Source organism: Microtus oregoni, unplaced genomic scaffold, assembly GCF_018167655.1.
Source record: "Microtus oregoni isolate MIOR12 unplaced genomic scaffold, Mior012 000009F_ref0000495, whole genome shotgun sequence".
In the NCBI taxonomy this organism is placed as follows: Eukaryota; Metazoa; Chordata; class Mammalia; order Rodentia; family Cricetidae; genus Microtus; species Microtus oregoni.
Genome location: NW_024543068.1, coordinates 9989467 through 10013843, shown reverse-complemented (window position 1 = coordinate 10013843; position 24377 = coordinate 9989467). Strand labels below are relative to the sequence as shown.

General features: G+C 47.0%; 1 protein-coding gene across 6 annotated transcripts in view; it reads left to right on the top strand.

The window, feature by feature from the left end:
• Nucleotides 1–24377, top strand: part of Adck1 (aarF domain containing kinase 1) — a 103868-nt gene that overhangs the window by 3446 nt on the left and 76045 nt on the right. For all 6 annotated transcript variants that reach the window (XM_041658622.1, XM_041658620.1, XM_041658621.1 and 3 more), the window contains exons 2-3: nt 4431–4576; nt 7102–7185. In XM_041658622.1, coding sequence (XP_041514556.1) covers nt 4442–4576; nt 7102–7185 — 219 coding nt within the window. In that variant the 5' untranslated portion in view covers nt 4431–4441. The remainder of the gene's footprint in view (nt 1–4430; nt 4577–7101; nt 7186–24377) is intronic.

Sequence of the window (24377 nt, the reverse complement as noted above, 5' to 3'; positions counted from 1 at the left end):
TTCATGCGTGACAGGCCTTTTAAAATACCCCGAGGGAAACAGCTCATTTATATGTTGAAGACTCTCTGACACCTTATGGAAAGCTCCAACTCCAATTTATTTAGACACAGTTTGGCTCTTATATCATCTATTTTATGTATTTCAATTCCTACTGCTTTTATTACTGAGGACATTGGTTTGAAAATGGGATTGCCTCCCCGTTCCTTTGATACTCAGAGGTGGTCTCAAGGGTAGGCGAGACTGCAGTCCATCATGGGCTGCTGTAGAGGATGGTACAGCAGGAGGGTGGGCTTCAGAGGAGCAAAGGTGAGGGGCAGTATGGGGGTAATAGGGAGAGAATGACTATTGAGTTGGAAGTCTGAGGTATATTCATCTAGAGACTTGTGTTACTGGCTCTACACAGGCCTCATGGGGCATATAGGTGTTCCATTCATTGATTAATTCAGTTAGTAAATGTTTTGGCACACTTACAGTCTGGCTTATTACATCCTGGGGACCACAGTTGACCAGGCCCATTGCTTTACGTGGCCCTTTTGGTTGCCTTGCACTAGAATGGGGGGTTGAGGAGTGGCCTTGGAGATGGAGTAGCCCCCAAAGGTAAAAGTAGTTACTGTGTGGCCCTTTGTAGAAGAGCTTGGTGGCCTCTGTTCTAGGAAGAAAGCACACATAGTTTCCTTACTTTCCTTGGAGTGCAGCTTGTGGCGTGTTGGAAAACTAGCAAGTTGGAATAGAGTGAGTGGAGGTCAGGGTGGAAGGGCCAGAGATCCTTCGAGAAATCTGGCGGCAGATCTCTTAAGACCTTGGCCCTTGTGAGTCAGTTGAGAGTAGTTGGGTAGCTGTATGCACAGAGTTGAACTTTAGTTTCTACATAGGCATCAGCTTGGGAAAGTGGGGAGTTTGAGGCCATCCTTGTCTATATAGTGAGATCCAGGCTAGCCAGGGCTACATAGACTCTATTTCAAACCAGTCAGTCAGTCAGTCAGTCAGTCAACCAACCAACCAACCAACCAACCAATAAGCCTACTGAGGGAAGAGAATTGCTCTATTTAATAGCTGACTTACTGTGTTTACTTCTATTTTGATCTTGAGGTCTTGGAGCAGTGATTCTCAGAGACCTGCGGGTCATGACCCTTTTATAGGGGTCACCTAAGACCATCCAAAAATACAGATATTTATATTACAGTTCACAACAGTAGCAAAATTAAAGTTATGAAGTAGTTACGAAAATAATTTTATCATTGGGGGTCACCACAACATTAGGAACTGTATTGAAGGGTCACAGCATTAGGAAGGTTGAGAGCCACTGTTTTAGAGTAATGACTATGCCTTAGGGTTGCCATTGTGAGCAGACACCATGACCAAGGCAACTCTTAGAAAGGAAAACATTTAATTGAGGCTGGCTTATAGTTCAGAGGTTTAGTTCTTTGTCGTCATGGTGGGAAGCTTGGTGGCTTAAAGACAGACATGGTGCTGGAGAGGTAGCTGAGAGTTCTACATCCAGATTTGCAGGAGAGAGAGAGAGGGGAGAGAGAGAGAGAGAGAGAGAGAGAGAGAGAGGGAGGAGACAGGACCTGGCTTAAGTATTTGAAAGCCAAGGCCCACCCCTAGTGGCACACTTCTCCAACAGGGCCATACCTCCTAAATCTCTCTCAAGTAGTACTATTCCCTAATAACCACACTTTCAAATATGTGCGCCTATGGGGGGGGTCATTCGTAATCAAAACACCACAGACTGTATCATAATTCTTTTTCTCGTTATGCTATCTGATATAGGCAAAAGGAGAATGAATTTATTTTGCTCATAGTTTCATATCGGGGTCATTTGGCCTCCCATGCTCTTGGGCAGAGAACATCATGGCAGTAGGATCTTGTGGTTGAGGATGCTTTCTTCTTGGTGGACAGGATGCAGCAGGTGAGGAAATGGCCAAGGACCAGTCTAATCTTCAAAGCCTTACCTTTTCCAATTAGACCCCCATTTCCTGACTTTCCTAGAACCTCCTAAAATATTGCCAGCCCGGTGTTTGACACATGTGCCTGTAGGTTTTTTTTTTCTTATTAAAATCATAACCATGGTCATACATCTTACTTTTGACCCGATAGGTGTCTGGGAGAGTTAGTGGAGGATGTTAACAATTAAGCTCTTCTATCCCCAACAGTCTAGCCTCCATCTGCCTCCTCTACCAGCAGCGTTTATCAATCGACAATGAATAATAGAGTGGACTGGGTGCCTGCAATATTGCGTGGCCTCAGCATCCACTTGGAGTGCAGGTAGGGAAGAGTGCTTGCTGACCTGAGCTTTTGAGGAAAGTCACCGCGAGCTTGCTCACAGCCTTACTGCAGAGTTGGTGGTTCAGCGGACTGTAGGGTGGGATTCAGCACCCTGTGTTTTGAAGCGGCACAAAGGCTAGTTTCAGTTCAGGTGTCCCTCAGACCATCCTTGACAAATTCTGGGCTAGGAAAACAAGGTTACTGTGCTGTTTTAAATGACAGGACCTCCCTACTCCTGTGTAGGCTCATCAGTCAGAATGCTTGGGTCCTAGTTGGTAGATTGTTTAGGAAGAATTGGGAGGTATGGTTGTGCTGGAAAAAGTGTGTCACTGGGGGTGAGCTTTGAGATTTCGAAAGCCCACACCATGCCCAGTCTCTCACTCTCTTCCTCTTGTCTGTGGATCAGGCTGTGAGCTCTCAGCTACTGCTCCAGCACCATGCCTGCCTGCCTGCTGCCATGCTCTCTGCCATGATGACCATGAACTAACCCTCTGAAACTGTAAGCAAGTCCCCGATCAAATGCTTCATCTATAAGTTGCTTTGGTCCTGGTGTCTCTTCAACAGTAACTAGAGCAGCAGCAAGAGGAAACATGATGGATCTCAATGCAAAGTATCATTGGGTCCAGGAGACGTCAAGAAAGGAGAGAAAGTAGGCTGGAGAGATGGCTTGGCAATTAAGAGTGCTTGCTGCTCTTTCAGAGGACTGGACGTGGTTCCCAGCCCCTGTGTCTAGGGACTCATAACTCCCTGCAACTTGGGCTTCAGGGACTCTGACATCCTCTTTGGTCTCCTTTGGGCATGCGATCACATACACATTCATACATATACACATAAATAAAATAAAATAAATCTTGAAAAAAAGAAAGGCAAGAAGCAGAACAGGTAGGAAAAGTAGGAAGGGTCGAGAGAAGGTGGCGAATTTCAGTACAGATGCACAAGCTAGTTGAATGTATGCCTAGAAGGCCAACTATATGCTCTTTAAAGAAATGGTGTAAAGTCTAAGTTGAAAGTGAAAGAATGGAAAAAGATGTGCTTTGTGTATTTTTAAAGGAAAGCCCGTGTCTGTGTTATGAGGCATGAGTCAAAATAGACTACAGAGAAATGGAAGACAAGACTGTTTGTAGCAGTAGCTTCTACGCAGAGAGAAACCAGGTGACAGAACGGGGCCAGAGCAGACACTTACGAGGTGATGACCTGCATCTTGCTACTGTGTCTCTGAAGTCCTTGCACTGACAGGAGGCTTGGTGATGCTCCTTTCTGTCTGGGGCCTGTCCTTTGGCACCTGCAGCTGGGTCAAGGGCTTAGTTGGTTGTAGAGTACTCAGGGATGGTTGAGGAGGTAGTCCATTGGGTGCACTGTCACCAAACAGTGTCTGTGTAGCCACCTGGTGGTAGGAGGAGGGGTGAGTAAAAGCGGATAGGGTCTTTCTGCCCAGTGGTCTAAGTTTGGTTCCCAATAGACACCAAGGACTGAGTATGGACAGGGTAGCATCAGTCTTCCCCCAGGAGCACAGTATGAACCATCTGCCTGTAGTAGACATTTTGGATATCGGCTAGATATGGAGGCACTACTGGCTGCTTCTACCTAGCTACCATTTTGGCAGGTGTCTGCCAACTTCCGATCTGTGCATCAAGGCTGATGGTGTCTGTGGCTGTGTATTGTTCTAACACTAGTGCCAAGTGCCCAAAGTGAACATGCCTTTCCTGCTTTTCCTGTCTAAAAAGCACCCACTTCTGGATCCTTTAACCCCTCGACTCTCTGATTCCTGACACTTCCTGGTAGCTCTGATAGCGTGCTCTGTATCTTTATTGCTTCTCCGCTGCCCCGCCCTAGAGCGTACGCTCCATATAGACAAGAACTGTAGGTTGTTCGCCTCCTCCACTGTAGCTAGAACAGCACCTGGTGCTGTCGAAGGAAGGATGCTGGGAATTGATTTGTACCAGGTGCTATACTAAGCACTTTATGTGATTATTTCACTTCATCTTAATTTTGAGGTAGGCATTTTCTTGTTTTATAAATGGAGAAACTGAGGTCCCATGGGATTAAGAAAACGACATTAAGGTCATCGATCTGTGAGTGGCAGAGCTGGGATTTGTATTCTGGACCGACACTCTATGAAACCCTTAATTGCTAACCTTTCTTGACCTTCCTTTCTTGCACAGGGTCTGGGGACATGGCCAGAAAGGCTCTCAAGCTTGCTTCGTGGACCAGTGTGGCTCTTGCTGCCTCTGGTGTCTACCTCTACAGTAACAACTACTTGGACCCCAATGACTTTGGCGCTGTTAGGGTGGGCAGAGCTGTTGCTACGGTAGGTTTTTCTCCTTTGGGGGTAGCAGAGGAGTTACAGCATTACCTGTAGGTGTTCCGTGGGTGTGGCTGGTGGGTGTGCTGGCATTTGTGGAAATGCAGGCATGTCAGCTCTGTCTCCAGAGCTGCAGGCTCATGTGTGCATCCTCACAGGCTTTCGGTCCTGTAACAACCCCTGCCACTCTGTGGTTGAACACAACAGGGTCATGCCAGGTCCCTGCACTGAAGCCTCTGAGGCTTGTGTCTTACGGTAGTGATCACTCAGAGGGGCAGTACTCCTTGGACAGTGCCGAGGACAGAAGACTTAGTGGGAAGAAGACTTTGACAGTCCAGTTCTGCCTGCCATCTTTGAGCTTCCTGTCTGCTCTGAGGTGAACTCTTTAGAAGGCCTTCCTTACCACAGGTTCCCACCACTATGGTGTTGCAACAAGAGCATGGGGCAAAGCCAACATGGATTGAACACTGTGAAATCACAAGTCGAAAGAAATCCATCTTTAGCCAGGCCTGGTGGTACAGGCCTTTAATCTTAGCACTCGGGTGGCAGAGGGAGGCAAATTTCTGTGAGTTTGAGGCCAGTAAGAGCCATACAGAGAAACCCTGTTTTGAAAACACACACATACATGCATACACACACACATACATGCATGCATGCACGCACACATATTTACGTACACAATCCTTCTTTAGAAAGAAAAACTTCTGGCAGCAAACTTGATTTCACTCCAGTGAGTTAATATGAAGAGTTGGCACTTACATGTTGATTTTTCTGGGGCTGGGAGAACTCCATCCAAAAACAGAGAATCTGATTTGAATATTTGACTTTAGATGTTTTCTCTGGTGGTTCAATAGCAATATCCTCTTGGTGTTATGTCTTTTTAGAAAAGTTTTTAGATTTATTTATTTTTTGTCTATGGATGTTTTGCCTGCATGTATGTATGTATGTATGTAAGTATGCGTGCATGCACACCATATGCAGGCCTTGGAGGTCAGAAAAGGATGTCAGATCCCCCGGAACTAAAGTTACAGATAGTTGTGAGCCACCAGGTGTTGGTTACTAATCCAGGATCTCTGCAAGAGCAGGAAGTCAGCTTAGCCACTGACCATCTCTCCAGTACCCATCATGGCTCCTTACCTCTGCTTACGGCTCTTCTCCCAGACCCTGCAGTACGGTCTTTGCAGACTAGATTGCCAACCATACGCAGCATGCTCTCTCTCCTTTGTTGCTGCTGGTGAGCATAGATAACAGCTGCTGTTGCTCCCCCCATGTGGATATGAATCATGATGTCGTTTGTTTAGTTTATTTCCCGAGAACTCAGTGTTGTCAAATGTTCTCAGAGGGAGGCCATTGACTTGGTGCGTGTCCTCAAGGGGAAACTGAGTTAAAGAATCAAATAGACAATCAGGCTTTGGGATAACAGGCTATGGGATACGAAATCATCTCTAGCTGTTTACCTAGTGCCTTTTGAGGCCCGCTGTTTTATGTTTTGAGGGGTAAAAACAGATTGTTCCATCTAGGCTCAGCTTTGAAGGAGCCTTTGAAGGATCATGGAACATATACATGGATGCATTCAAAAGCAGTCTAAAGCCAGGCACACATCAGGACTGCTGCCGTGGTCAGATGTAGGAGTGAGCACTGGAACTCGGGAGTCAGGATGAGTATCATGAAGAATAAGGATTTGAGTGGACCCTTAGGATTTGAATAGCCAGAAGGAAGGTAGACAGGAAAATATCAATAGGCACTTTTATAAACCAGCCATTAAGTTGTTCCTTCCTTCCTTCCTTCCTTCCTTCCTTTCGTAATTTTTTTCGAGATGGATTTTTCTGTGTAACAGCTCTGGCTGTCCTGGAACTCGCTTTATAGACTGGGCTGGCCTCGAACTCACAGAGATCCTCCTGCCTTTGCCCTCCAAGTGCTGGAATTAAAGGCATGTGTCACCACTGCCTGGCTGCAGACAAACACTTTTGACTTCCTCTGAAAAGGAAAGTTTGGGCTCAAGGCTCCTCCATGCTGGAGATATGTTGGAAGCCTGTGGTTTTCTGATTGGCTGTGGATAAGGCTCCCCCCTCTCCTCCCATGGGAGAGTTTTGGCCAGAGGATCTAGACTAGAAACTCAAACTTAACAACATTCATTTGTTTAGTATTTATTGACTATCTACCTGTGTGGTGTAAAAGAGGCTGGGGATCAGTAAAAAGTAGGAAAGCCCAGCCCTTAAATCCAAACAGTTCACAAACAAGGAAGCAAATGGGCAAGTGAGTTTACAGGTGGTTGGTTATGATCAATTATGGACAGTTCCTGGTGTCCATAAAGGGAACTTGAGATCAGACATCTCTGGAGGAGTGCCATTTGTGCTCACCCCTGAAGGCCAGGAAGAAGCATCCAGGCTAAGATCTGCGGGCTGAGCATCCAAGGGGTGGGACCAGCTACCCTTATAGACCCAGTAACTCCTGTGTGGGACTTCTAGCTTTGGTAGAGGTGTGATGTTTGCTGTCCTCAGTGCTAAGCTTTCTCCTCCCCTGTTTCACAGACAGCCGTCATCAGTTATGACTATCTCACCTCCCTGAGGAGTGTCCCATATGGCTCAGAGGAGTATTTGCAGCGTCGATCCCAGGTAAGGGACTTGGGGGGGGGGCCCATCAGAACTGGGCCAGGATGTCTAAAGAATGAGCACAGCCAGTTTACTTCTGTGGAAAGCTGGGCTGAGGACAGAGTGGGTGTTGAGGTAGTGGCCACTGGCCATGGGGTTTGGGACAAAGGGAGTGGAAGACTACCTGCTCCTTCCTGTGCAGGTGCCTTAGTATTTAGACTGCCATCCCACATCAAACTGGGTCTTCCACACTGTGGTGGTTTGAAAGAAAATGGTCCCCAAAGAGAGTGGCGCCATTGGAGGGTGTGGCCTTGTTGGAGTAGGTGTGGTCTTGTTGGAGGAAGTGTGTCACCGTGGAGGTGGGCTTTGAGGTCTCATATATGCTCAAGCCACATCCAGTGTCTCAGACCACTTCCTGTTGCCTGTGAGTTGAGATGTAAGAACTCTCAGCTATCTCTCCAGCACCATATCTGCCTGCACACCACCTTGCTCTATGCCATGATGATAATGGACTAAACCTCTGAAACTGTAAGCCTCCATCTCAGTTAAATGTTTTCCTTTATAAGAGTTGCAGTGGTCATGGTGTCTCTTCACAGCAATAGAAACCCTAACGAAGGCACATACTAAGGCTGTTATCTATAAAGTGCAGCTGTGGAGGCCACTGTGTGTTTCTGGTGACAGCAGAGATGTAGGCTGCCTATGGAGGGATAATGACTTCTAAGCTGTGTTATTAGGCAGAAAGGTTATTTTTTTTATTTTATCCTCTGAAGGTCATTGGGGCCTTTTGTAGGAGTAGAGCTGTGGACCTTACACACCTCCTCAGTCAGAATGTAGTAACTGATGTAGATGTATTAGCAGTACCAGGGATATGAGGGATCAAACATGAGGTCAGAGAGGTTGACAATAGACCGGTGCGTCTTTGCTCAGGTGGTTCAGCTGGACTGTCCTGAGAAAACACTTAGTTATATATAGTTCTGGGCTCAGTGTGGATACCTCTCCTCTCTGCTGCTCTCCTTCCAGGCGTCCTTTGTGGATGGGATAATTAATAAAAACTTGAATTTAAACTTTTCATTACGCACATTTTAACTGTCCACAAATGTAACAGAGAACAGAGCAGAGAATAATCACCCCTCCCTTCCCGTGGGACTGTCCTGTCTGAGGAATGTGTGATTTGTATTTCTCTCTTTTGTTTACTCACTCGGAAGTGTTTAAATGAAACCTCAGGCGCCATATTGTTTTGTGTATAAATTCTTCAGCATGTGTCTCTAATAGAGAAAGGCCTTTGAAAATCCACAGCCATAATACTGTGGTCACAGCTAATGAGATGAGCAATTGCACAGCGATTGCTGGTTTGTGTCCAATTGCCTTTCTCCCAGAAATGGCTTTTTAAAGTATTTATTTATTTATTCATGAGTATGTGTGAGCTGTGCGTGTGTATACATTGGATGTTGTGTTCTACCACTTTCTGTGTGATTTCCTTAAGTTGAACCTGGAATAGGGCTGGCAGTCAGCAAGTCCCAGTGATCCTTCTGTCTCTACCTTCACAGTGCTGGGGTTATAGGTGTATGACCCCGCATCTGCCTTCTTACCCAGAATCTGGGAATTTGAACCAGGTTCTCATGCTGGCACTTTTACCCATGGAGCCATCTCCCAGCCCTGAGATGTCTGCTTATAATTAGTTTGTTCCAACCTGAATCCAAACATGGTATGTATGTATGTATGTGTGTGCATATTGCATTTTGTTGACATTTCTTGAGCCTTTTAGAATTTATTATTTCTTCTCCCTTTCTTTATTTTATTTTTTATTTAGTTATTCACTTGTCGAAGAGCCAAATCATTTATCCTGTAGAATTTCCACACTCAGGATTTGGCTGATTGTACTCTCAAAGTGCTATTTAATGGGAAATGCATTCAAATGACTTGCAATTCAAAGTATACAATATTTGAAATAGAGAAAATGACCCTTGTTCCTCAGGTATCCAATTCCCCTGCCTGGAGGCAATCATCATTTCTTGTGTATCTTTCCAGAGCTATCTTCCTGTAATTTAGTCACTGTGTCTTTATTTCTGCCATATATGATGGTTAGTTACACATCTTCTCACAAGCTGCTGCTTCTCTTACACTGGAGATTGGGGCTCTCAATTTGTATATTTAATCATAGCAGTAATGCCTAGGGGTCTGGAGAGATAGCTCAGTGGTTAAGAGCACTGGCTGCTTCTCCAGAGGACCCAGGTTCAATTCCCAGCACCCACATGGCAGCTCACACCTGTCTGTAACTCTAAGATCTGACACCCTCACACAGACATACATGTAGGCAAACCACCAATGCATGTAAAATTAAATTAAATTAAATAATTAAAAAATAATGCATAGGATGGAGTATGTTTAATGTCTATTTCAGTGTCAGGCTATGCTCTTGCCTTTGGAGAGGCCACAGAAAGAGACTAAGGTTTTCATTTAGAAGTCCTGTGTTTGTGCCTTGGCTTTGGGAATGTCCTCTAGGCTTGTGGAGCTGCTGTTTTCCTTGTCTGTAAACTAGAGATGGCTATTGTACTTCGAGGATAATGTAGTCACCGTTGGAGTCAGTGAAAGATAAGGCAGATGCGCTGGTAAATCAGAGGTCTCCTCGAAGGAGGGCTTCATGAGGAGAGACCTGGTGTATGATGTGAGTTCCCAGGTCCGGGACACAGCTGGTTCTGAATAAAGGTTTGAAGAATTGAATGAATGGCATAAGGGCTCACTGTAATATCTCAAGGCTATTGTCTTTGAGGTGTCATTCCCCTCTGCTTTCCCCATGTCCTCTCTCCATCTATTCTGTGCTGTGGTCCTTGGAATCCTCCACAGTGACATTCTTCAGGGATTTCTAGTCCAGGACTAGGGTGAGGTTTGTGTTGGGGAGGCTGAAGAACAGGTGGGCTGTGAAGAGACTTGCTCTCCAGTAAGTCAGTCATCTGCAAGGCAGTGATACCGCCGCTCCCCCAGAAGCTGACGGCTCGGGGATCTGGTGAGGAGAGTACAACCAGGCTTTTGATGAGAGGGCAGCACGTGGTGGCTGGATGTACCAGATAGCGGAGTGTCGGCTGGTGCCTGGGAGTTGTTCCTGGTAGATCCAGCAGAAACAGAAAAGCAGGGATAGATGCTGCAGGAGTGTTCTCGTCATCGTGACTGATAAAGAAGTGAGCAAGGAAAAGCGTCATTATCTAGCTTGTCAAGCCAGCGTCTCCAGGCTCCAGAGTGTGTTAGAGCCAGGGGACTAGGACAGCAGTCAGTGACTTGAAGCACTTTCAAGGTTGGCACTGGCAGGCTGGCTTTGTGTTCCCACTGCGTCACGAAGGGGAAGGAGAGAAAGCACATGACGCTTTGTAGGCAGCTGAAGGGGTAAGGATGGGCTCTGGAGAACTGGATCCCTGGTGCCTGGGCGCTTATAGCTGAGGTTTGTGTGAATGGGCACGTTCACCGTCCAGAAGGAAGTCACTCCTAGTGTAGATGTCCCTTCAAGAGGCTGGAGGTGACAGGACAGGATGGAGCTGATTCTGAATGAAGGATTGGGTTATAGTGTGTATCCTCTTCATAGGGAACAACTTCTGGACTTTCCTTTGGTGATCTACCATATTGTATTTTCTCTCTCTCTCTCTCTCTCTCTCTCTCTCTCTCTCTTTCTCTCTCTCTCTCTCTCTCTCTCTCTCTCTCTCTCTCTCTCTCTCTCACACACACACACACACACACACTGAGTTGTATGAGTTTTAGGTCCCCACAAGCAGTTGGTGGGGTCAATTCTGCTGGTCCCAGATACTGATTTAGGGATGGTCTCTAGAGTCAGTTCTGACCAGTGAACATTAGGTCCAAGACATTTTTTTTTTGGAACTTCAACTTTCTCTTCTGCTGTGCTAACAGAGAGCATAGGCTGTTGGCTAATTTCTTCTGGTAGCCACCTTGCCACTGTGAAGAGAAAGCCCATTTGTGGGTGAAGCTGGTATTAAAGAATTGGGTGATCTCAGTTCCTGTATCTAGTCAGTCCTGAAGCCAGTCTTTCACTGGACTTCTCGGTTAGTTATGTCTTCCAGTAAATTCTTTTTTGTTGTTTAAGGTGATTGGCACTGAGTGTTAATTGTAACCAATGAGTCTTGATAATACTGGGAACTCTCGGAGAAGAATGTCTGGGTTTGAAGCATGATTGGCATTTTGATAGGTCATGGAAAGATCAATTAATTCAAGGAAAATGATGCCAAGGAGTGGTTTGTATGGTGTAGGGTTGAAATGGAGCCGCTGTGGACCAGGACCCATCTCATCTGATCCTAGTCCTTGCCAAGCACCTCTGTTTCCCTCCCATAAGGATGTGGCAATGGCCCCAGCTGTTGAATGGACAGAGAGGAGAAACTTGGTATATGTAAGCATGTGAATTATTTTTCTTTGTAGGTGAGATTTCAAAACACAGGGTTACAGGGTTACTCCATGGCCTGCTTCTTACTTTTCCTGATTTCTTCACCCTGTCTTCATTACACACTGGGATTCTACATGAGAAAGAAGGCCCCTTCTTTCTTCCAGCTCCAAAGATTCCATTTTGGCTCCTTCCTTTTTCTTCTGTGTCATCTTTGTCTTTGACAGGAAGAAGCCAACCTTTTACCCCCTTAGTAAATTGCCTTTTTAAATATTTTTATATTTTATTTATTTTTATATGCTCTGGTGTTTTGCCTGCATGTATGTCCATGTAAGGGTGTCAGGTCCCTGGAACTGGAATTATAGACAGTTGTGAACTGCCATGTGGGTACTGGGAATTGAACCTGGGTTCTCTGGAAGAGCAGCCAATGCTCTTAGCTGCTGAGCCATCTCTCCTGCCCCAGTATATTGCCTTTTTTGTATAATTCTAGATGGCCTAAGACAGATGAGATCAGGTGCATTCAGGGTGGTATGGCTGTAGACAGATGTCTTAGGGCAGGTAAGACACTTAAGGCCTACGAGAGCAGAGTGGCCTCGGGTGGGTAGGGTTGTATCTTAAGGCAGTATTGAAGCTAAGAGTTGAAAGGTAAAACGAGACATACATTCTCAGGGACAAAGTGATTCTAGCTAAGGCTAAGGCTAAGATGGGGGGGGGCATCCATAGGAAGCAGAGGATAATTCAGTATGTTTTGATTACCTTGTGTTGTAGTGGGCAAATACCCAACAGAAATGTCTTCCAGAAGGGAAGACTGATTTTGGCTCACAGATTCAAAGACATCTCAGTCCCTCGTGGTGAGCATACAAGGCCCACCATGTGTGAGCACAAAGCAACTGTTCACAGCTAGCCAGGCAGGAAGCAGAGTACTCCAGTCAGAACTGGAAGCGGTGTAACCTTCACAGGCCTGCTCTTGGCTGTCTTCTGTCAGCCAAGCCCTGTCTCCTAAAATAGCCTACAAAATAGCAACATGAGGTGGGAATCCAGTATTTAAAACATCAACCTTTGGGGTACAAAGCAGACTCAAACACGGAGACTAGGACACACTGGAAAGCAGAATTAGAGCCAAGTCACAGAGGGACTTGATGCCAGGTTTCTTATCATTGAGTAGAAAGTCATAGAGTATTCTCAAGTACAGTTTTATTAAGTCTTAAGTGAAATTAGAATGTTTAAAGTCATTAGTTACTGAATATTTTCTTTAGCTTTTATTCTGTCGATGGACACACCCACCCACCACAGAAAGAGACAATCAGACACACACACACACATACACACACACATAGGGATAAAAACAGAGAGACAGAGACAGACAGATAGACAGACAGACACACATGTTGACCACTCTTAGATCTGTCACCATTCTCCATTTTCCAGATTTCTTTTTAACAACAAATATAGGAGAATTCCAAGGGCTGGCTGATTCCTCAATATGGTGAGCATCTAGTTGCTCCTGTACCAGCTGTTCTAAAGCCTGAAGTTTACCTTCTGTTAAAGGCCATTGTTTAACCCATATGGGTTTCTCAGTTAATCATTTTAAAAGCAAGGCCATTAGTATCTCTGAAGGCTTGCTAGTTGCTTTGTGTTCTTGTACAGCCTAAATGGCTGGTGACCTTTGTTTATAATATCTTATAGTATCTTTCCCAGAAACATGAATTTTTGGGCCTGCAGGAACGTTCACCTGGGTATTTCATTGCTGCAATAGGTCATGGTCCCATTATTCACTGCAGTATTAGCCACATATGGCCTCAGCTTTCCTTTCTGTCCTTCTGGCCCTATGCATTCAGCCCACCTCATGCTTTGTTTTACTTGAGATAGGGTTTCAATTCCTAGGAATTGAATATCTGCCTTTTGAAGAGGCCAATCTGGATTCCAATATTCTCGAGTAATGATAGTCTGCATCTGTGTCTAGTAATCCCTCAATTACAATGCCATTTATACGCACTCTTAGCTTTGGTCTTTGATCATTTATAGAAGTCTGCCAAAATATACATTTGCTATTTCCTGCTGAAGTTTTTGACTCATCCTCCAGGTCTATTCCATCATCCAGAACAGCATTTTTTTTTTTTTTTTTTACAGTAGGCACTGGATTGTTTAATTTTCCTGGTGAGACATGTTTTCCACAGTGACTGTGAATGACTGGGCCTCGACTGATATTTCTGACCCACCAGGTCCCACATCCATTTAGTTCCAAATAAACACACAGAGGCCTACATTAATTATAAACTGATTGGTCTATAAGCTCAGGCTTCTTATTAACTCTTGTAACTGATATTAGCCCATAATTCTTGTCTGTGTTAGTCCCATGGCTTGGTACCTTTGATTAGTGAGGCATTCTTACCTTGCTTGCTCTGTTTCTGCCTTCCTATGTGTCTACTACAGACTGACTCTTTACTCCTCCCAGAATTCTCCTGTTCTCGTCGCCCACCTATACTTCCTGCCTGGCTACTGGCCAATCAGCATTTTATTAAACAAGTACAAGAAACAAATCATTACAGGGTGAAACCATTGTCCCACAGCACATGCAGGCGTGCACACACACATAACACAGAAAGAGACAGAGAGACAGAGACAGAAAGGCAGACAGGCAAATATACACACACAGGGACAAAGACAGACAGACACATACTCAGGGACAGAAGCAGAGAGACAGGCACCACACACAGAGGGACAGAAGCAGACAACACACATACACACACACACACACACACACACACACACACACACGACAGAGACACAGAGAGAAGGCGGAGAAGAATGTCATAACACAGGAAGGGACCTTGATCTCGATTGCCCTGAACCTACAAAGCCTTTCAGCTGACCTTACATTGTGTTACTTGCAGACCACTGGGCCCTGTGTAAGGTGCTTGAGTTCAACAGGATTATTTTCTTCGTTACTGTGGTATTTGGGCTTGAGGAGGTAATGGATAATACGTTCTCTTCCAGCTTGAGAAGCAGAGCCAAGGAGATGCAGGATGCTGTAAGTGTCAGCCATGTTACTGATAAATGCTAGGTTGTAGTGTGAAGTTTGGGTCAGCTTGCCGAACATTACCCCTAACTGGATAGATTTCCTTATCCAGGCTTCTGGATGGACACACCAGTCATGGGGGTGCCTCTTAGGCAGGTAAGCAGATCTGGAAAGAGAAGAAGAGAGGAAGTACGAATGAGCTGGTCTTGCTGTCCCCACCAATCTAATCCATGACTCCTCCTGTCCCAAGCAGGAGAGGTAAGAGAGAGTTTAGCTTCATGTCCCACTGAGACACCCCACCCCCTGTGAAACTAATAAGAGGGGTTCCCCAACAGCATGTAGTTGAGATGGAAGGTATATCTAAGTCTGCTATGAGAATCTTTTATGCCCATCACACTCTGAGAACTGTTGTAACTGACCTTGGTTGAGTATAGGTTGCTTTAGATTGGAGGTGAGGCATTGAATTTGGTATTGCCAAGATCTGCATTTAGGAGGAAGGGTCTGATGTTATCACTTAGAATCTTGAGGTAGTAGTAGGGTGTTTGGATGTAAAAAAGAATTCCCTTTCCAACTAGAGTATAGTAATGGGCTAGGGGGTGGTGGTTATCAAAAGGCCTTTCTAGGTGACTATTCCATTGAACTTGAGAAGCATCAGCTAGGTGTAGCTTCCAGTGTAAGGTTGGACTGAAAGGCCAAGGCAGTGATGGGACTCTTTTGGCTTCCTCCACCATCCCAGGCTTGATAGTGACATTTAGACCACAGCCCCCCCCCCCCCCAAAAAATTCTCATGTTCTTTCCACCTTACACTCTGTTGTTTGTTATCTGCTTCCAGTTCAAGGAAAACACGATAGCAGGTAAAAAGCAGAAGTCAGGATATTCACGTGGTGGCTCCCATTAGCTTCTGCTGCTGGAGTTATCCCTCCGCCTTGGGGTGGGCCTGGGGGGGTACACAGGAGGAGGAAGGAGGGCCACAGGCCATAGAGCTTCTTCCCCAGAAGTTTCTTCCCTACCTGCTCAGCCAGACAAGCAGTTCATTAAACAATTATATTCCCCAGTGAGGGGTGAGCGGACCCTCTGAGGAGCGAGTAGATGTCAGCTCTTTGCTTCTGGAAGTAGAATCAACTGTCCAGCTGTTGAACTGTTGCTTGTGTTGAGGACAGTTCTCCCTCAAGCCTAGAGGGGGATGGCTATTCAGGAAGCTTTCTAAGGATCTTGGTTTGAAAGACCCTCAGAGTGGTCTTTCCCTCAGGAGGAGACCCCTAACCCAGGGAACAGTCGACACCACTGGCTGCAATTAGCAATAGGTTTATTGGGTGGGCACAGGTACCTGTGGGTGGCAAAGTCCTTTCGGAGGACTTGCGCGCCTGCAGGCTGGGAGAAGGTCTTTTTATAGGAAAAGGGTGGCAAAAGCAGGCATACAGAAGCAATGCATGGTTACAGGGATCTCATTGGTCAGTTCGAATGAGGCGATGGGTTCATTTAGGGGACAAGTTCCCCGGAAACATGAAGGTCTGATAATAATAACAGACTTGGCTCTATCTAGGGTACATGTAGTTTTTCCCAGAACTGTTCGTTCCCCTCCTAGGCCTGGTGTCTGACCATAGATATCCTGTTTGACCGCCTAGGAGTACTGACTTTACCTTGAACTTACATTTGTTTGTGTGAAGGCTTTGCAAAATGGCATTACAGTAGCTAAGCTGGGGTCTTTCATTCCCCCATTTTCTTTTAGCATTGAGTTAAATCTTTTACTCAAGATAATTATGGAATCTCAGTTTCCTGTTGTCTTAGCCTTTGGTATTCATGGGTTAAGACTAGGGCCTGGATGACGGATAGCCTGTCTTTTATAAATTGGACCAAGTGGTTTAAGATGCAAGGCCCAAACAGGAGTATCAAGAGGAGGATGATTAAAGGACCCATCAAGGAAGACAACAGGGTAATAAACCATGGGGACTTATTAAACCATCCTTCGAACCATTCCTGTTGTGACTCAAACATCTTTTGTCTCTGTGCCAACCTGTCCCTGAGTTTCCCAAACAATCTCCCCACTCTGGGACTGGATTTGCCAGGTTAAGGAATACACCTGGTGTGGGCTTTTCCCTTGGGTTGTCATTCCCAGCCTCAGCAGGGCCCATATAATGGTCAAGGGGCCCCATGCACGAGTCTTATCTTTAAAAGAGTTTGGGTGCGTTGGATTCTCCACGTTGGGGTTGCAATTGGCTTTGCCTCCCCCGGGGTGTGGGCGGCCTTGACGTAGGAGGTGTGGATCCAGGCTGCGATGCCGTTGACTTTTAGTGCCGTTGGGGTAGTCAGGAGGACAGTGTAAGGACCTTTCCATCGGGGTTTCAAGTTCTTGGTCTGGTGTCTGCGGACCCAAACAGTGTCTCCTATTTGGAAAGGATGTGGTACCACAGGCTGGTTCATTTGGTCTCGGTAGGCTGCAGCGAGTGGTTTCCAGACCTCTCTTTGCACAATCTGCAATGCCTGCAAATGAGCTTCCAGAGAAGGGCTGTTAGCAAAATCAGCAATATTTGAGTCAAAGAAGTTTATGAATGGGGGTGGGGCCCCATACAGTATTTCAAAAGGAGTCAGTCCATGGGGGCCCTATATAAGGCTAGGGACAAGAGGAGCACCCAGTCTCTAGAGCCAGTTGCAAGCGTTAATTTAGATAAAGTCTCCTTAATTGTCCTATTCATGCGTTCTACCTGTCCTGAACTTTGGGGTCTGTATGTACAATGTAATTTTCATTCAATCCCCAAAAGCTTGGCCACCAACTGACTTACCTGGGAGACGAAGGCGGGCCCGTTATCAGTACCCAGGACCTGGGGCATCCCATACCTGGGAAAGATTTCTTCCAGGAGTTTCTTGGTCACCATTTTTGCAGTTTCATGTTTGGTAGGGAAGACTTCTGTCCATCCTGAAAATGTGTCTACGAACATCAAGAGGTACTTATATCCATAGAGACCAGGCTTAATTTCTGTAAAATCAATCTCCCAGTGTAAACCAGGACGATGTCCCCGTATCTGGACCCCTGGCCCAAGCTTAGTTTTGCCTGCATTTACTTGAGCACAGGCTCTACATTTATCAGTTACTTTTTGTAGGGCCCCATCTTTGTTTAGAAGGTAGGGGCCAGTTTCCTGTCGTTTCAGTAAGGTTTTCATCTTCTTTGGTCCTAAATGGGTCAACTTATTCAGGTATTTTATCAGCTCATAGGTATGTCTCATTGGTATAACAGTCTTTTCCTTGAAGACCCAATGTTGCTCTTTGGGGTCATAGGTGGCCCTCATTTTCTTTAGGAGGTCGGTGTCCTCTTGACTATAGGGCAGTGGACATCAGAACAGCCTTGTATTTTCTGAATCAGTCAGAGGGAAGGCTCAGGAGGTGCTGGTTGTTTTTAGGGCAGCCTCCTTGGTGGCAGCATCTGCCAATCGATTTTCTTTTGCCTCTGGGCTGTGGCCCTTTTGGTGGCCAGGACAGTCCATAATACTCAGTTTTTGGGGCAGAAATAGGGCTTTGAGTAGTGCCAAGATTTTAGTCTTCTTTTTAATTTTCTTTTTCTCTGAGTTCAGGAGCCCTCGCCTTCAGTAAATTTCCCCATGTATATGGGCAGTGGCAAAGGCGTATCGACTGTCCGTATAGACATTAAGTTTCTTACCTTCTGCCATCTGGAGCATCTGGAGTGTCTGGGTCAATGCGATGAGTTCTGCTCTTTGGGGTGAGGTGCTTGCTGGTAGGGCCTCAGCCCAAATTACCTCAGTTTCCGTGGTTACTGCTGCCCCCCCCCTCTGCTCCCCGTTTTCCAGGAAGCTGCTACTATCGGTGTGCCAGGTGTAGTCAGTGTCCTGAAGAGGGTGATCCGTCAGGTTCGGTCTGGTCTTGTGCATTTCCGCAAGGATCTGGAGGCAATCATGCTGCTCTGCCTCCTCCAGCAAGGGGAGCAAGGTTGCGGGGTTGAGAGTGACCACAGGTCCAAATTGCACCCGGTCCGCATCCAGGAGCATGGCTTGGTAATGAGTCATGCGGGCATTGGAAAGCCAGCGGTCTGGAGGCTGTTTGACCAAGGCCTCCATTGCATGGGGTGCCAGGATGGTCAATGGCTGGCCCAGAGTCAATTTACCTGCGTCCTTAGTAAGGACTGCAATAGCTGCTACCATCCGTAGACAGGGAGGCCATCCGGATGCGACCGGGTTGAATTTCTTGGACAGATAGGCCACAGGACGCCTCCAGGGGCCCAGTCTCTGGGTCAGGACCCCCTTGGCATATCCCCGCTTTTCATCTATAAACAGTTCAAAGGACTTGGTAATGTCTAGAAGGCCCAATGCGGGTGAGGTTAGTAAAGCCTTTTTGATATTGTCCTCAAAAGCCTTTTGCTATTTCTTTTCCCATCTGAACATTGCCCCCTGCTTGGTTAGGGGGTACAGGGGTGCAGCTATCTCTGCAAACCCTGGGATCCAGAGACAGCAGAATTCTGCTGTCCCCAGAAACTCCTGCAGCTAGTGGGGGTTCTGGGGAGCAGGGATGTTAGTGATAGTCTGTTTGCTCGCCTCGGTCAGCTATCTCTGTCCATCTCTCAATTGATAACTAGGCAAATGACTCGTTTCTGGCGTATCTGAGCCTTTTTGGCTGATGCCTGATATTCTAATTGTCCCAATGTCTGTAGGAGGGCTTTTGTGCCCTCCTGACATTCTTTTTCCGAGGCGGCTGCCAGAAGGAGGTCATCAATATATTGGAGCAATATCAGGGCGGGGTACTGAACCCGAAAGTCTGCCAAGTCCCGGTGTAAGGCCTCATCAAAGAGGGTCAGGCTATTCTTAAATCCCTGGGGGAGTCTGGTTCAGGTCAATTGACCCGAAAGTCCAAAATCTGGGTCCTTCCATTCAAAGGCAAAAAGGGACTGGCTCTTAAGATGCAACCACAAGCAGAAGAAAGCATCCTTTAAGTCCAATACTGTGTACCAAACGTGGGATGGTGGCAGAGTACTCAATAGATTGTAAGGGTTGGGGACCATGGGGTGTATGTCCTCCACCCTTTTGTTAATTTCTCTCAGATCCTGCACTGGCCTATAGTCCCCAGTCCCCGGCTTTTTTTTTTTTTTTTTTGGCAGGAGGGGGGTGTTTCATGGCAATTGGCACTGAGTGAGAATGCCCTGATCCAGCAGCCTTTTTATGTGGGGTCTTATACTCTGATATGCCTCATGAGACATGGGGTGCTGCTTAATTGAGATGGGGGTAGCTGTGGCCTTTAGTTGGATGACGAGTGGGGGCTGTTGCAGGGCTAACCCCATTTTCCCAGTTTCTGCCCATGCCAATGGAAAGTCATTAAGCCAGGAGGCCAAGTCAGGTATTTGTGGCTCCTGAGGCTCATAAAGTCTATATTCATCTTCCAGATGGAGTGTTAAAATTTGGAGGGGGCCACCCTTAGGGCCCGTTATCCGAGCCCCCTTGTCCTCAAAGTGGATTTGGGCCTTTAATTTAGTGAGAAGGTCCCTACCCAATAAAGGATAGGGACAATCTGGAACATGCAAGAAGGAATGTGTCACCTTACCAGTTGCCAATTGAACCTTCCGATCCATTGTCCATCGGTATCTCTTGCCTCGGGTTGCCCCTTGAACCCAAGCTGATAGGTCACTGAGAGGTCCAGGTTCCTGGATTAAGACTGAGTGCTGGGCTCCGGTGTCCATTAGGAAGGTAACTGGTTGCTCCCCAACTTTAAGAGTTATTCTGGGCTCGGGGTGGGGGGCTCCTGGCCCTGACTCTCCTAGTCCTCATCCAGAGCTAATAGGGAGGCCTGGTGTTTAGGCTTCCGGGGTCCCTTGGGCTTCTTGGGGCAGTCCCTGATCCAGTGTCCTCGTTCCTTGCAGTAGGCACATTGGTCAATATCCACTTTGGCCCCCTTCAGTTCTCCCAGCCTACCTCCCTTTTTATCTTGTCCTTGAACCACAGTGGCCAGCAGCCTGCTTAATTCTTTATTATTTTTATGTCTCTTTTCTCCTGATTCTTTTTCATTCTCTGCCACAATCTCTCTTCCTTCTCCTCCGGAGTTTCCCTTTTGTTAAAAATTCTTTCTGCTTCCTTCAGTAAATCCTGTAAGGTATATTCCTGCAGACCCTCCAATCTCTGCAACTTGCTTCGGATATCTGGGCTGAACTGCCAAATGAAAGACATACATCGAAATTCTAGTGGCCTGTCCAGGCTCCTCAGGGTCATAAGGGGTATACATTCTATATGCTTCCTTAAGCCTTCTAAAAATGCTGAGGGTGTCTCCTCATTCCCTTGTATCACTTGCTTTACCTGAGCCAAATTAGTGGGGTGGTGTGCTGCCCCTTGGAGACCCGCTATGAGCAACTGGTGGTAAAGACATAGGTGTCCCCTACCGGCGTCCATGGTAAAGTCCCAATTAGGGCAGGTCAAGGGAAAAGCCACATCAATCTCGTTCGGCAGCTGGGTCGGGCATCCATTGTGGCCCGGGACATTCTTCCGCACCTCCAAAAAGACTCTTTGTTTTTCCTCCAAGGTCAACAGAGCCTGCAAGAGCTGCTGGCAGTCATCCCAGGTGGGCTGGTGTGTAACTAGGATAGATTCTATCAAGTTAGTATCACTGGGTCCTTGGAGAAGGGGGGTTTTGTGTTGCTTCCAGTTGTATAGATCAGAAGCTGAGAATGGCCTGTACTGTTGCTGGCCATTCGGACCCTATGGAGGGGAAGGGCGTGGGAGGTGAAATCAGGCGGTGGCTCACGTTTGCCCCTCAGTCGGCCAGCCGTATGTGAGGGGGTTGGGGATTCTTGTGGGGGTGCCTTGGGGCCGCTTCAGGTCCCTCCAGGCTCGCTGGTCCTGCATATGGAGGAGGCTCCTCCGATAGGAGGTCTATGAGGGGAGATTCAGGGTCCGGGGGAAGAACAGGCAGGGGTAAAGTGGATTTTTTTCTTGAGGATAGTAGGATATAAGGAAGAGGAGGGGGGGAGTAGGGGTTGGAGCAGAGGGAAGGGGGGTAAGCGGCTCCCCTCCCGGGGGAGGGGATGCCTTAGGAGCCGTGGGAGTAAGAGGGGGTTGAGGTCCTATGTCGAACATCCGCTCCTTCACCTAGGAAATGATATCAAGGTTAAAAGTGCCGTCCCACGGCTATGAATGTGGGCCATTCAGACGAACAGACAGTCACCCATTTCTTCTTTCGTACTTCGACCGATTGATTGTTTGTTCTGTCCTGGACATCAGGCCAGTGATCTAAAGTGAGACTCAAAGGGGTTGTTAACGATTGTCTCATGGTACCAGATTTAGACTCGAGTACAAACAGATATACCAAAAACAAAGGACATCAAAACAAAGACACAAAAAGCCAAAACCAAACTCAAAATCAGAAGCTGCGCAGCATTACCGATTCAGATGGAGGCCTCCTGGGAACTAGAGGAGTGACCTGGTCACTCTTAGCCCTACGGATACTGGAGTGTCCTCCAGTTACGGATTGAGCCCCAAAGGCTCCAGACACCCTTAGAACGTCTTCCAGGGCTGCGGGGGGGGGGGGGGGGGAGTCCGAGCTCGTCAGCTCCTTCCCTGGCCCGCCAGATACTGATAGACCCGATCGAATCTTACTGAATGACAGAACGACAAAAGACTCAGACAGACACAGACACAGACACAGACACAGACACAGACAGGGCGCTGGCCAGCTTACCTCCCGGTGGTGGGTCGGTGATCCCTGGGTGGGGGTCTCAGCTTCCTGGCCAATGCACCAAATGAAAGACCCTCAGAGTGGTCCTTCCCTCAGGAGGAGACTCCTAACCCAAGGAACAGTCGACACCACTGGCTGCAATTAGCAAGAGGTTTATTGGGTGGGCACAGGTACCTGTGGGCGGCAAAGTCCTTTCGGAGGACTTGCGCACCTGCAGGCTGGGAGAAGGTCTTTTTATAGGAAAAGGGTAGCAAAAGCAGGCATACAGAAGCAATGCATGGTTACAGGGATCTCATTGGTCAGTTCGAATGAGGCGATGGGTTCATTTAGGGGACAAGTTCCCCGGAGACATGAAGGTCTGATAATAATAACAGACTTGGCTCTATCTAGGGTACATGTAGTTTTTCCCAGAACTGTTCGTTCCCCTCCTAGGCCTGGTGTCTGACCATAGATATCCTGTTTGACCGCCTAGGAGTACTGACTTTACCTTGAACTTACATTTGTTTGTGTGAAGGCTTTGCAAAATGGCATTACAGTAGCTAAGCTGGGGTCTTTCAGGTTTGCATAGGGGAACCATGGCAATGCGTGGTTCTTCGGGAATATTCTAGGAGATGTGAGCACCATCCTGCTCAAACCCTCCTCCTTCTCCTTCTTCCTTCTTCTTCCTCCTTCTTCCTCCTTCCTCCTCCTTCCTCCTCCTCCTTCTTCTCCTCCTCCTCCTTCTCCTTTTCCTCTTCCTCCTCTTCCTCCTCCTTCTTCTCCTTTCTCCTTCTCCTTTTTCATCTTCATCTTCCTCCTCTTCCTCTTTCTCCACTTTTCCTTCTCCTCCTCTTTTTTGGGGGAGGCTTTTTGAGACAGGGTTTCTGTTTAATAGTCCTGACTGTTCTATAACTAGCTCTCTAGACCAGGCTGGTCCCAAACTCACAAACATCTGCTGCCTCTGCCCTCTGAGTACTGGGATTAAAGATGTGGACCACAACACCCAGCCCAAACCATTTTTCTATTTAACTGTTCCTCTAGCTGATTTAGCTGTTTTATGCTAGGTGCTGCTTGAGGCTCAGAAGCTATGCAGGGAAGGAGACCCAATCTCTCCCCACCAGTCACTCCTACTGTGTGCTGGGGAGGCCAAGCAGGCATGGAAGACAGCTCTGTCTTCACAACTCTGCCCTGTTGGCTGGAATTACTGTGTTTCACCCCTGTCAGCTGGCTTCCAGCAGAGTAGTGTGAGTGGGTGCATGCTAGAGAAAGCCTAATCTGGAGCATGGAGATTGCATCATTGTTCCACAGTTCCTCTGCATATGTGGTGCCTGTTCACCTGGTGTGGGTCCTTTTCAGTGGATTTTTTACGCCCTGTGCCCCTAAGACCTCCTTTTTCTGCTTCCCGTGGTTATCATGAGCTTTCGCCAGTGAACATTCTGCATTGAGAAGGGAAATTGAATCCCTGCTATCTCTGTGACTGGCTTTCTTAGTGCCTGTGATAAATTCTGCAGTCTGAGCTGCGTGTAATGTACTGGGGTGGGGTCACCTGAGGATTGGGTCGCTGGGGGTGAGGGAGGCAGTCTGTGATTGAGCTGGCATCTCCTTTCTGGACTACTGTGTCCCCAAGTCTTCCTGAATACCACAAATCAGTGCAGTTCTCTTCAGGACCCTAAGCCTGAAGCCTTTGTGATCCTGGGATTGGCAGTCTGGGAGGCTTAGGAGACCCTGCATTCCATTCGGGGGAGGTATGGTGGAACTGCAGCTTTTTCCTGGAGACCAGGCTCTCCTGTGGTGGTCTCTCTCTGTAGGCCCAAGGACATTCCAGTGCCTTCTTACTTGGTCTCGGCTCATTAGTGGCCTAGGGACTTTGGCCATTAATAATACCCCGTTTTGTCATATCTGCATATAGATCTTGTATTTTAAAACATGTGAAACATTGAACAACTAATATTGGTAAGATTACAGTTTTGAACTCCTTTAAATAAAAATTAGACTTACTCATTTTATTTTATGTGTACATTTTTTACCTGCATGTGTGTATGTGTGGTCAGGTGTGTGCCTGGTGTCCACTGAAGTCAGAAGAAGGCATAGGATCCCCTGGAACTGGGTTTATGTGTGGTTGTGAACCACCATGTGGGTGCTGTGAGTTGAACCTGGGTGCTCTTCGAGAGCAACAGT